This window comes from Apodemus sylvaticus, chromosome 1, assembly GCF_947179515.1.
Source record: "Apodemus sylvaticus chromosome 1, mApoSyl1.1, whole genome shotgun sequence".
Lineage (NCBI taxonomy): Eukaryota > Metazoa > Chordata > Mammalia > Rodentia > Muridae > Apodemus > Apodemus sylvaticus.
In genome coordinates, this window is record NC_067472.1 from 98444442 (window position 1) to 98458299 (window position 13858).

The following is a 13858-nucleotide window of genomic DNA, read 5'->3' on the forward strand; positions in this document are numbered from 1 at the left end:
ACCCCAGGGCCCATGCTTTTCTACCATGATAGAACTGTGAACCAAAAGATATCTTTCCTTCCTTAAGTTGTTTCTGCCAGGTACTTTGTCACAACAATGAAAAAAAAAAAGATAACATTTTGTAAAGAGGTGGTATGTATTAAGAAAGGAGATGAAAAGGAATATTAAGAAGAGATACAGCCAATTCAATAAGGTGCACTGGGTTTGAGAGTCTTAGAGAAAAGATCAATGAAGTTTGTCTGTCCTCTAAGTAAGATTTCATTTGGGGACAGAGTTATATTGCCTTCCTGAAGTACCAAGTGTAAGGGAAGATGAAGATGGCCAGAAAATTAAAATCTTCAGGCAGCAGAGTTTAGATTCCCACCATGATGTTGAAACAATCTTTTCCCTGGGCTGAAGTCAAACCCTGAAGTACCTGGGCCACTATGTCTGTGTAGGTGTCTGCCCTAAAAGTATTGCATTGGTGAAAGCATGGGTCCATTATGATAGAAGCAGAGAGACATAAATGAACAAATTTCAGAACCATAAACAGAGAAATCTGCTACCAGCAGACAAGGACATCTGCTCAATCTGCCTAATGAAGGATCCAAGAACAAGAAGTCAGATTGTGAAATTTTTTTTTCATAATCTTCTTATTGTTTTTCCAGCATTACAAATGTGTTAATAAAAATGCATTCACTGAAATGTTAATCAGAAATCACTGTTAGAAGAGTTATAGGGAGAAATTGTAACACAGATACTGACCATGAGTTGGATAAACAATGACCAAGAAAAGTGAGTTGTAAGGGAATTTTCTGATTCAACCATAATTTCCTATCTACTTGCTAGTGTTCAGAGGCAGTTTTGTCGCCCAATTATCATCATCCAGTGCAAAGTCTATACCCAATTCCACTCTAATACCTATGTATGGAGATGTTAGTTATTAGATCTAGACTAAGATTCAACTTCCTCTTTTATCTGATTTAGATCTTATAAAGGTAAAATGTAAGGATCATGTTTTTTTTTTTTCATTCTGAATCAAATTAAAGAAAACTAAACAGAATTTTTTTTTTTCTGAAACATGACCCTTACCATTTCCTGAAGTTAAGAGTCATTTATCATGTAAGGGAAAAAACCTCCAGAGGGTGGTGACTCCCTAACTTGTCAGATATACGATTTGTTGTATGTCTACTGGAAATTTCATTCCAAAATGTTATTTTAAATGGGTTATTTAAAGACATTTGATCTTTGAAATATGCCTATTTAAATAACATTACAAAATTGGCTAATAAGTCATATTCAAAGTTATAAACTATGCTGTGAAGTATTCTTACCTTTTAAAAAGTCCACATTTCACTTGAATGTAGCAGATACCGATGTAAATGGCACTTTTTAACTTTTAATTGGAAATAAACAGCCAGTGAGAGTATTAATCAGAGAATGTTAATCAGGTAGAGTGTTTTTCTCTTAAGACATGGATGACCATGATGGGTATAACCGATGTGATGTAGACAATGCAGATGAAAGTTAGGTGGCTGAGGAACAGGTATGTGGGAGTGTGAAGCTGTGGGTTGCTTCTGTTTAAGAAGAGCATACTGATATTTTCCACTACAGTCACTATATAAACTATAGGAAAAAAACACAAATAAAATGCAGAAAAATGGATGTAGAAATTTCAGCAATAGAACATGGCCACAAGAGAGCTTCACAAGTGGTAAGAGGTCAAATTTCTGTATTTATTGACGCTTCTTGCTATCTATATGTTTAGAATAAACAACATGAAAATATCAAGCACTGATGTTCCTCAAATTACTGATTTTATTAATCTTTTTTTTTCTAATTTACTTCAAAGGAACAAATGTGTTCTGGCCATCAATTTTTTCATAGCCTCCTTCACTTCCTTGTTCCTCAGACTATAGATGAGAGGGTTCAACATAGGAATCACTACTGTATAGACCACAGAGGCCACTTTGACTTGATCAGCTGAATAGCTGGACTTGGGCATCACATACACAAACAGAACTGTCCCATAAAACAAAGTGACTGCAGTGAGGTGGGACGTGCATGTGGAAAAAGCCTTGTTCCTTCCCTCAGCAGAGCGCATCCTTAGGATTGAGTGTAGGATGTAAATGTAAGACACAATAATGGTAGAGAGTGTACTCACAAGGACGGAGGCAGAAGAGATGGATGGAGATATTTCAGCAATATAAGCATGGCCACAAGACAGTTTCACAAGTGGGAAGAGGTCACAGAAAAAATGGTTGATTTTGTTTGGGCCACAGAAGTTTAGGTTCACAAAGCAACCTGTGAATGATGAAGCATTCATGCATCCACCCAAGTAGGATGCCCCCAGCAGGAAGCAGCAAAGTGCTGGGGACATTTGAGTGGAGTAGAGCAGGGGTGAGCAGATGGCCACATAGCGGTCATAAGCCATGGTAGCCAGCAGGAAGCATTCTGTAGTTCCAAAAGCTACGTCAGAGCCAAGCTGGGCTGCACAGCCAGCGAGAGGGATAGTAGTTTCTTCTCTTAAGAAACTGATGAGCATGATAGGAGTGACCGATGTGGAGTAGCCAATGTCCACAAAGGCTAGGTGGCTGAGGAACAGGTACATGGGGGTGTGAAGCTGTGGGCTGCTCCGAATTAGGAGGATTATACTGATATTTCCCACTACCGTCACTATATAAACTGGTAGAAAGAACACAAATAAGATGGCACGCAGTGTCGCACTATCTGTTAGTCCCAAAATAATGAATTCTGTCACCATGGTGTCATTGTCAGTCTCCATTCATTCACTCAAGGGTGCCTACTGGAACCAGAACCAGAGGAGAGTCACTGAATAAAATGACCCCGTGGTTAATGTATATACCTAAATATAATCTTATAATTACAGTTTAAAATGGTACTTTTATCTTAGTCATAGAATGCTTTGTAAATACTCTTTTAAAATTACATAAGATATTATAACACGAAATTCAATTACTTTATGATTCAACTATGAAGTTCCAACTTGCAAATGATAAAAAGTTTATTCCAGGTATGCATAGGAAATATATACATGAGTAATCCATAGTGGCATTAATTTTAATAGCACAAACTATGACTAACTTAAATATTTATGCCAGGGCTGACTCTTAGTGCTCATATACCTATCTCAAACATGCCTCTGGCCCAGTGTCCTCTTCTCTCTCCAGTAAATGAAGTCTCCTTTTGTGTTGTTGACTTACTAATAACAAAAGAACTAACTTGGACATTATCTTATTAAATGATATGCTAGAATAAAATAACCTAATTTCTGAATTATAAAAAAAATTATATCAAGAGCTAGATGTTATCTATGTTCAAGATAGAAAGGCTCAGCACAATTTTTATTATCAGTCTGGTATAAACTTACTAGACAATTTGAAAATTTTCACATGACTCTTCACTCCTTTTACCCTAATGGGGTATAATATTGCCATACCTCAGCATCAAATAAACAGAAATATCTGGGAGCTTTCATTATACAAGTTTTTGTATCACCAGTTCTAAAACAGAGCAGTCAGGAAAGAAAAGGATGTGCATCTGGCATAGGGTGACAGAGTTAGAAGGGTCTGCATGGAATGGGAAGCTGCCAAAAGTAGCAAATTATAATGAAAGGGCGATTAGCATTTCAATTAACATGAGAATAATGGGCCTTACTTCAAGAGCTTGAACAAGGATAGGGAGAATGTTAGCCCTATTCACCCATTCCACAACCTTAAAAGTCAACAGTTTCCTTAGAATTATTTGCTTTTTCTTTCAAAACTTCTGAGATCTAAGAAACAATACATATATAGGTATCAGTAATACACATACACACACACACACACACACACACACACTCACAGGCAGCTGAATTCAATTTATCAAGTTGAATTAGGACAAATTTTTTCTAGTACTATGAGTCACAATTCCCTGATTACTACTTCTTACCAATCAGAGACAAACTTTCTTAAAGAAAATATATGTATGAAAGATATGAATGTTTCAAGGTAGGATGTGGCTGCCTGTAAAAAAAGACAAGCTATATACAGAAATACAATGGAGTGAGGAGCCACACAAACCAAGGACCAATTTGTACCTCCCCTAGTGCGTGGGAACAGGCAAATGGCAAGAACTTTCCTACCTGTAAAAGGAGAACATACATACCACACTGGACTTCTGTGTTTATAAGTGTGAATAAAGACACTGAGTACTGATCAAACTCTAAAGATACAGCAAAAATATATCAATCTCCCACACTTCCCTCAAGACTAATAGTTACTTCTGCAACACTTAGGAAATTTAAGTATTCCTGTATCCTTCAAAAGCCAGGTGTCTGAGTCAGTGACACATCTACCACACCTTGAAGGGGCTCCAAGGAATTGTTACTGCACAGCAAAGCCACTTTTAAGTGAATTTTGATCATTTGGGATACAGTCCAAAATAACTTACTTCCCTTAAAATTACAAGTTAATTACTTTATTTATTTTGGACAATTTTACTGACAATCTAGTGGGACAGAGAATTTACAAGTACTTACCTTTTGAGACAGAGAAATAAAATGTGCCTGTGATTATATACAAGTATATGGATGAAATATTTTTAATTACCCATGGGTTTAATTTGTTTTTAATTGAATGATTCTCAAAAGGAAATGACATCACTTAGCTGTAACTTAATTGTGGAACTCCTAAAATATGGCTGTATCCTGCGGCCCCAATTTCATATTTCTTTTTAGAAATGCTACAATTATCAGAAGAAATTTAGTTTACTGCTAAGCATCCAACAGATCTGAAATATCATTTTCATTAGTGAAATCATACTTATTTTCCACATCTCATAAGTTTGTTTTAGAAGATGAGATATGACCAATACTTGTGGGCAGAAAAGCCCTCTCCCATTCTTTATTGCCTACTAAAATTTGTGATTTCCAATAGAATAATCAAACTTATACTGACATTTTTATGTCCCTGCATGCACACTGGCATTCTGATTATCAGGTTATCCTAGCCATGATTGACACGTGCAGTGACCTTAAATTGGGGCTGTACTTCCCTGGTTAAAAGACAAGATCTTTTCATGCTGGGTTTAAGGATGTTCACTACAAAGCTAAGCCTGAGGACCCACACTTGAAAATCTAGATCCTCAAATGGCCCAATTCCAGATAACTTAGAAATAGAATGCATAGTTTAGTCTATTCTCTAAACACACTGCTCATTTAGGTTGTAAGGAAGTACAGTGGCTGATAAATAGTATAAAGAGCTAGCCAATAAAATATCCCAGACTGCATCTGAGAGAATAAAGATCATTTATCTTTTTCTTCTCATTAGCATTTTTCTAATAGTAGTTGATTTGTATGTGACTTTTTACATGTATGTTTAATAATACAAGTCTAAAATATAGAAAAAAGTAAATAGATATTTGTTGAATTCATGTTAAATTACGTATACTTATTATTACTTAGTCTTATAGTAGTCAGTGTGCCATAGTTAAATAATATAATCTTCCACAACTTTATCCTTACTCAGCTGTAAACCATTCTATATGTCCTGCTCCACGACTTATCTCATAGATAACTAGCTGTAGTCAACTTATGTCCCAGTTTAAATAACCTTGCTATCAATGATTTCCTGATATCTTGGACTAAGACATTTTTTACGAATGGGCAGTCTCAGAGAACCCTGAAGAAATGATTGTACTGTTCTATAATTACCCCAGGGGAGGGATCTCCTCTGCCTAGTTCCTAGAACTCAGAAGACTGACATTCACATCACACTATCCATATCAAATGAGTGAACAGCAAATCTTTTTAGAGTTCTTATTTTATTATGCTAAGACTATCACATGTGATCTACCTGTCTAAGCAATTTTAAGTGTTTAAGAAAGCACGGTTAACTACAAATATAAGGTTATGTAGTAGCAGATCTGTAAAATTTATTAATTCTTCCTAGCTAAAAATGTATGTCCATGAACTAGGAAGGGTAATAAAATACTTTCCCTACCCTCAAGCTCCGGGCCCACAATTCCACTTGCTAGGTTTGTGCACTTGACAGTTTGAAAGAACTCATATTGGAATCATGCAGCACCCTGCTGTTATGTGATAGGTTTATTTCACTTAGCATGATGTCCCCAGGGTCTATCAATCATGCTGTGGCATGTTGCATTTTCCTTCTGCTTTAAGACTAAGTGATATTCTGTTGTATAAACAGATCACATTATCTTCATCTGTTCATCTCTTGATGGGCATTGGATGTTTTTTAAATGTTGGTTGTTCTAACAAGTACTGTACCTGATAGAAAGTATTAATAGTGCTTAAAATAGAGATTTTAATTGTTCTGAATAAATATTGAGAAGACAGATTGTTGTCTCACCTGGCAGTTTCATTCTTAATTTTTAAAAGAAAACTGCATATTCTTTTCTGCAGAGGCTGTACTGTTTTACACCCTTATCTACAACACAGATTATTATATACTCCACATAAATGAAACGCTTGCTCTTTTTGCAAGTCATTCTAAGAAGTATAGGAAATATGTAATTGTAGTTTTAATTGGCATTTTAGCTATGATTAGTGACGCTAAACATTTTTCTTTTTTATTGGAAATTTCTTTATTTGCATTTCAAATGTTATCCCCTTTCTAGGTCCCCCTCCTGAAACCCCCTAAGCCTTCCCTGCTCCTATTGCTTCTATGAGGTTGTTCCCCCACCCTCTCATCCACTCCTACCTCCCCAGCCTCGAATTCCCATACACTTGGGCATTGAGCCTTCACAGGATGCAGAGCCTCTCCTCCCATTGAGGTTCCACAAGGCTATCCTCTGGGACATATGCAGCTGGAGCCATGGGTCCCTCCATGTGTGCTCCTTGGTTAGTAGTTTAGTTCCTGGGAGCTCTGGGGTGTCTAGTTGGTTGATATTATTCTTCAATAACCAGTGGCTTATGCTCTAAAATTAAGAATCAACAAATGGAACCTCATAAAATTGTAATTGCAAAGGATAGACACTGTCAATAAGACAAAATGGCAATCAACAGATTGAGGAAAGAACTTTACCAATTCTACATCCATAGAAGACAAATAGCCGATATATACAAAGCATATATACTAAAAAATAAAAAATAAAAAAAGGAAGGAAGGAAGAAAAAAGAAAGAAAGAAAGAAAGAAAGAAAGAAAGAAAGAAATGGGTTTCTTTTTCTGAGTTACCTTCTCAAGTAGTTCATAATCCCTCTACCGAAATCACAAGGCATAAAATTTTGATGATGCATTTTAATTTTTTGAGAAACTTTTTGTGGTTTTATAAAAAAAAAAAAAGTCATATATATTCAAAGAGAATCCACCTCTCCTCCTTTTCTTTCTTTTTTCTCTTCTCTTCTTTTTTTTCGATATATTTTTTATTTACATTTCAAAATTATTTCCCCTTTTCTGGCCCCCCACTCCCCAAAAGTCACATAAGCCCTCTTTCCTCCCCCTGTTTTCCCATTAACCCCTTCCCACTTCCCTGTTCTGGTTTTGCTTTATACTGCTACACTGAGTCTTTCCAGAACCGGGGGCCACTCCTCCGTTCTTCTTGTACCTCATTTGATGTGTGGATTATGTTTTGGGTATTCCAGTTTTCTAGGCTAATATCCACTGATTAGTGAGTACATACCATGACTGATCTTTTGAGACTGGGTTACCTCACTTTGTATGATGTTCTCCAGCTCAATCCACTTGCCTAAGAATTTCATGAATTCATTGTTTCTAATGGTTGAATAGTACTCCATTGTGTATCTATACAACATTTTTTGCATCCATTCTTCTGTTGAGGGATACCTGGGTTCTTTCTAGCTTCTGGCTATTAGAAATAGGGCTGCTATGAACATAGTGGAGCATGTATCCTTGTTACATGCTGGGGAATCCTCTGGGTATATGCCCAGGAGTGGTATAGCAGGATCTTCTGGAAGTAAGGTGCCCAGTTTTCGGAGGAACCGCCAAACTGATTTCCAGAGTGGTTGTACCAATTTGCAACCCCATCAGCAGTGGAGGAGTGTTCCTCTTTCTCCACATCCTCACCATACCTGCTGTATCCTGAATTTTTAATCTTAGCCATTCTAACTGGTGTAAGGTGAAACCTCAGCGTTGTTTTGATTTGCATTTCCCTAATGACTAATGAAGTTGAGCATTTTTTAAGATGCTTCTTCTGCCATCCAAAGTTCTTCAGGGGAAAATTCTTTGTTTAGCTCTGTACCCCATTTTTTATAGGGTTATTTGGTTTTCTGGGGTCTAACTTCTTTAGTACTTTGTATATATTGGATATTAGCCCTCTATCTGATATAGGGTTGGTGAAGATCTTTTCCCAATTTGTTGGTTGCCAATTTGTCCTTTTGATGGTGTCCTTTGCCTTACAGAAACTTTGTAATTTTATGAGGTCCCATTTGTCAATTCTTGATCTTGTAGCATACTTTATTGGTGTTCTGTTCAGGAACTTTCTCCCTGTACCGATGTCCTCCAGGGTCTTCTCCAATTTCTTTTCTATTAGCTTCAGAGTGTCTGGCTTTATGTGGAGGTCCTTGATCCATTTGGAGTTGAGCTTAGTACAAGGAGACAAGGATGGATCAATTTGCATTCTTCTGCATGCTGACCTCCAGTTGAACCAGCACCATTTGTTGAAAAGGCTATCTTTCTTCCATTGGATGTTTTCAGCCCCTTTGTTGCTCTCCTACTTTTCTTAGTGTTTCTTTTACTATATTTTGTCCAATAATCCAAGCTAGGACTTTGAGCACTATTATGAATTCAACTATTAGAAGTAGACCCACATTTTCCACCTGTCTTACTAAGTGAAGGCATAAATTTTTGACCACTAAGTATGTTTGTTATGAGGTGATAATATGCAACTTTTATTATTGTGAAAGAAGTTATTATATCCAGACCTTGGTGTTTGAGAAACCAAATTATAAAAGTATTTGTATCCTATGCTTTTTTTAAAATTTTTTAATTTTAATCATTGTATCATATTAATTAATTGTATTTATTAATTGTGTCATATTAATTTGCTTATGCTACAGCATTCTTACATGTTATACATAAACAGGGTACCTGGTCTTCTGTTGTCAAATTCACTTTGCTAGATGCTTATGGAAAAGTCTTATGTTTATATTCAGCAGGAATAGTGACCTGTGGTTTTATTTCATCTTAAACCTGTCAAATTTAACATTAGGACAGCAACTACTTAAAACTGAAAATTTAACTAAAGAACAAAGATGGTGTCATCCAGAGAGGCATACAAAAACAATCACTTCCTAAAAGTTTTCAACTTTGAGTTGAAACTGATTCTACAAATTGCATCATTGTTCACCTTTGACGCTTCCAAGAAAGTTGGAATAGGTTTTAGGAATCCATGAAAGGTTTTTACCAACAGTTGATGCAAACAAAAAGTAATAGCAGATAATACATATTTATGAAAACACAAGCATCTGTAATTTTTACAGTCCAGATGGATTATTACTGGAGTTTTAACAAGCAAGACAGATACTCAAGGGGTTATATCCCAAAAGGAACTGTTTCTCATAAACATAACCTTGCTTTACATTAACAATTCCTTTCCAATTATCCTTGTTGAGGCATGGACACAGACAGGTAACAGGGTTTTTTCCTGCTGATACATGATGATTATTTCTCATTTTTCATTAAAAATTATGTATTAAGCTGTGTTAAGGCACTAGAAATTTGTCCCACATTTAGATATTTTCAATACATAGTATTCTTACATATATTCATCTTATTCAAGATAAGAATTCTATGAGGTACATGCTGAAGTACCTTATGATGAAGTAATGGTGGTTTTTGTGTTTTATATACCAATTGTCTGAAACTCTACATGTCAGTCATAAAGCCAAAGTCCTGAGTTCACCTGCCTTGTTACTGACCTTCAGAAAGAAAATACATTTTTCCCAATTTCAGTAGCTCTTTATTGCTCACTGAAATGTAAACTAGCAACACGAGATATGTATAATTTAGCTCTATCAAATAAATATGTTTTTCTAATCACAAATGATCATAAATCATTGAATTTTATAAGCTGAAGTTCTTTCATGAGGTATAATACAACAGCATGATCCTGCACATGTGTAACTACCTATGTTTTGTCATTTATATAATGAAATTAATGTGCAAGTGAAAATACTGGATTCCATTCTAATAGCTTCTCATTTTTCTTTCCTGACAGAGATGGAACCTGCAAACTACACAGTTGTAACAGAGTTCATTCTTTTAGGGTTAACAGAGGATGTTACAGTCAGTGTCATTTTATTTGTTATGTTTCTAATCATCTATTCTGTCACCTTAATGGGTAACTTGAACATAATTGTGCTAATCAGAACCAGCCCTCAGCTTCACACCCCCATGTACCTTTTCCTCAGCCATTTGGCCTTTCTAGACATTGGGTACTCCAGCTCAGTCACGCCCATCATGTTGAAGGGCTTTCTCAGAAAGGGAACATTTATCCCTGTGGCTGGTTGTGTGGCTCAACTCTGTATTGTGGTGGCTTTTGGGACATCTGAATCTTTTTTGCTAGCTTCCATGGCCTATGACCGCTATGTGGCCATCTGCTCACCTTTGCTCTACTCAACACAGATGTCCTCCACAGTCTGCATCCTCCTAGTCGGAGCTTCCTACCTAGGTGGATGGGTGAATGCTTGGATATTTACTGGTTGTTCCTTAAATCTGTCCTTTTGTGGACCAAATAAAGTTAATCACTTTTTCTGTGATTATTCACCACTTTTGAAGCTTTCTTGTTCTCATGACTTTTCTTTTGAAGTCATCCCAGCAATCTCTTCGGGATCCATCATTGTGGTCACAGTGTTTGTCATTGCTCTGTCTTATGTCTATATCCTTGTATCAATCCTGAAGATGCGCTCTACTGAAGGCCGCCAGAAGGCCTTCTCCACCTGCACTTCCCACCTCACTGCAGTCACTTTGTTCTTTGGTACCATTACCTTCATTTATGTGATGCCCCAGTCCAGCTACTCCACAGACCAGAACAAAGTGGTGTCTGTGTTTTACACAGTGGTGATTCCCATGTTGAACCCACTCATCTACAGTCTCAGAAACAAGGAGGTTAAAGAGGCCATGAGAAAACTCATAACTAAAACACATTGGTGGTCCTGAAATATTTGAATTTACAAGCATTATGCTTGTATGATATATGATGTCTGCTCTTACAGGTGAATGATAATGTACTAAGTAAATTTAAGATTATATTATAATATTGTAAACATTAATTTTGCTGTCCCATTATCAAGACTTTTCAGTATAAAAAAAGATGGATTCACTAAGATAGCAACACTTTCTGTTGTTTATTCTTTATCCTTTTATTGGCCACCATTTTTTGCATCTGTAAATAGAAATATTTTCACCTAAGTCTTGTGTTCTTTAAATGCAGCCTTTAGAATTAAAATGGTAGAAGTTTCTGGAATCCTTTGAATGAGGATAACATTGTCATACATAATGTCAGTCTGAAAAATAGCCTCCTTATCTACAGAAATATACTGATTGAAGCCAGTGGGGCTAGTGTTGGAAGGAGGCTTTTACCATCAGGATTCTATTGTAGTTCTTCTGTTAGTGAACTGTAACCTAGACAATTTGTAAGGTATCCCAAGTCATATCTTAGGCAATGGCTATTATCTTTTAGGAACATATTGACAAGCATACTCCACTGAGAGTATTATTTCTTACTCCTGTGGAGATTAAGCACTTAGTACATTCTTGGGTCATTACACTATTAAAAATAATATGTTTCTTATAGTATTTTTAAACAATTTATTTATTTACTTTAGACCTAAACATTTTGGGTTTTTTTTTAAAGATTTATCTATTTAATGTGCAGGAGTATTTTGTCTACATATATACCTGTATGCCATGTGCTTACTTGGTGCCCACAGATATCAGAATAGTGTGCCATATACCCTGGAACTGGGACTCCCACCATGTAGAGACTAGAAATCAAACCCTGGTCTTCTGCAAGAGCAACTCATGCTCTTAATCTCCAAGCCATTTCCAGCCCTGTATTCTCATATTTTTATGCATTTTTTATTGAAAAAAACAATAGTTTTGGAATTCTTTCTCTAAACCATCTTTCTCTATTTTATTTTTACAATTTAAAATTATTTGTGTTATAATCAACCCCTTTTGGTGAATACCTATCAATTATCTTTTGTATAAATTCATTTAAACAAAAGTATAATATTCGATGAAGCTGTTTTTAATGAAAATGTAAATAGTTGATCAATCTTAATGCATCCTATATTAAAAATGTGCAGTGTCTCCAGCCTTCAATTTTCCTGAGCACTGGAAGAAAAAACAGCTGTAGTAGCAAGATTTTGAAATTAAAAATTTGATGGAAGCCTCATAAGTTCTACTTCTTTAGACCTTTTCAATAATGTTTTAATATCAAACTATACAAATTAAATTATTTTCTACTCTAAATAATTAGAAATTGTTGGTCTCTCCTATGCTAACTCTCTGACTAAAGTTTTCCCTAGAGGCTTATTTAGAACAAAGCACTACACACGTAATTGCCACCAGAGACCATGATATGGTCTGCAAACAATTCCTGTGTGACATAATAGGAAAAAAAAATACACTGGTCCTTAGAGGATTGTTCTGTAGTCACAGCCATTTAGTGACTGTGTTGTATAAACACGTGTGATAAAAGTTTATTTCCATTAGGGTCTATGGATAAAGAAGAAAGCAACAAAATCTTTAATTTTTTTCTGCTAAATGATATGAGGAAGAAAAGGAGAACTTTTTTGCATATTGGCCTTTCCAGAATTCACTTCAGATTGACCATAGTATGCATTTTGAAACCACCTATGATACAAAACATAGTGCACCAAGGTGCTTCCTTATACAATTACATCTGGTATCTTTCAACTCAAAAAGGAATGAGCTAGGTATATTGCATATTTAATCCATTAATGTGAAAGCTTTTCCCCCCATTCATCCCTAACTCCACCTGAATTTTTCAGGAAATGGATCAGTCCATCACTTCTTCTCTACATAAATAGCTGCTTATTTGCCTATAGATGATTAATATTGTGCCTGTAAAATAGGAAAATATAAAAGACCAAGATTTAGGGAGTATAGCTAAGTGGATGATTGTTATGGATTTAATCAAATATGAAGGCTAAGGGAAGACGAGAGGAATGGAAGATAAATATGCCGTGAAATCAAGACATCAAAATTCCCAGTGTGACTAAAGAATTTTAGCAAAGACTCATTAATTCAAATTACTTGGGGTTTCTAAATTAAATATGCCATAAAGAATATATCTTCTACACTCTCTGTATACTGTCTGCCTTCTGTCTCTTTGATCTTGAGAATGTAGATTATCAGTGTCTAAGAATTCTACTCTGAGAAGTTAATGTTTAAAAAGTATCCATATACTCATCTACCCATCTGATGTGCATGATTAAGGCTAAAATGGCATCAAGGAATAGAAGTTAAATAACTGAATGACATAGCCCTCATCTTCAAAATGATGACCATGAGAGACAGATACAAAAATAAAGTTTAGATTATCAATTAGTAATGTGTAGCTGTTTAGAAGATGCTATGGAGACACATTTTGGCATCCAAAATAGTGTTTGCATTTGGCAACTATATATGGGATGGATTCTCAGGTGGCACAGTCTCTGGATAGCATTTCCTTCAGTCTCTGCTCCACACTTTGTCTCTGTTATTCCTCCCATGGGTATTTTGTTGCCCCTTCTAAGATAAACTGAAGTATCCACACTTTGCTCTTCCTTCTTTTTGTGCTTGATGTAGTCTGTAAATTGTATCTTGGGTATTATGAGCTTTTGCCACAATATCCACTTATCAGTGAGTGCATACCATGTGTGTTCTTTTG

General features: G+C 35.9%; 2 protein-coding genes across 2 annotated transcripts; one reads left to right on the plus strand and one right to left on the minus strand.

Moving 5' to 3' along the window:
- Positions 1-1825: 1825 nt before the first annotated feature.
- LOC127679911 (olfactory receptor 481) lies at positions 1826-2770 on the minus strand. Its single transcript, XM_052175496.1, has one exon. It carries the CDS (start codon positions 2762-2764, stop codon positions 1826-1828), a length of 939 nt encoding a protein of 312 aa, XP_052031456.1. The 5' UTR covers positions 2765-2770.
- Positions 2771-10089: 7319 nt separating this feature from the next.
- Positions 10090-11118, plus strand: LOC127679923 (olfactory receptor 480). Its single transcript, XM_052175503.1, has one exon. It carries the CDS (start codon positions 10090-10092, stop codon positions 11116-11118), a length of 1029 nt encoding a protein of 342 aa, XP_052031463.1.
- Positions 11119-13858: the final 2740 nt, after the last annotated feature.

Excerpts from the sequence above, each read along its gene's own strand:
- LOC127679911 (XM_052175496.1), bottom strand. The coding sequence starts at position 2,764 with ATGGAGACTGACAATGACACCATGGTGACAGAATTCATTATTTTGGGA.
- LOC127679923 (XM_052175503.1), top strand. The coding sequence starts at position 10,090 with ATGTTTTGTCATTTATATAATGAAATTAATGTGCAAGTGAAAATACTG.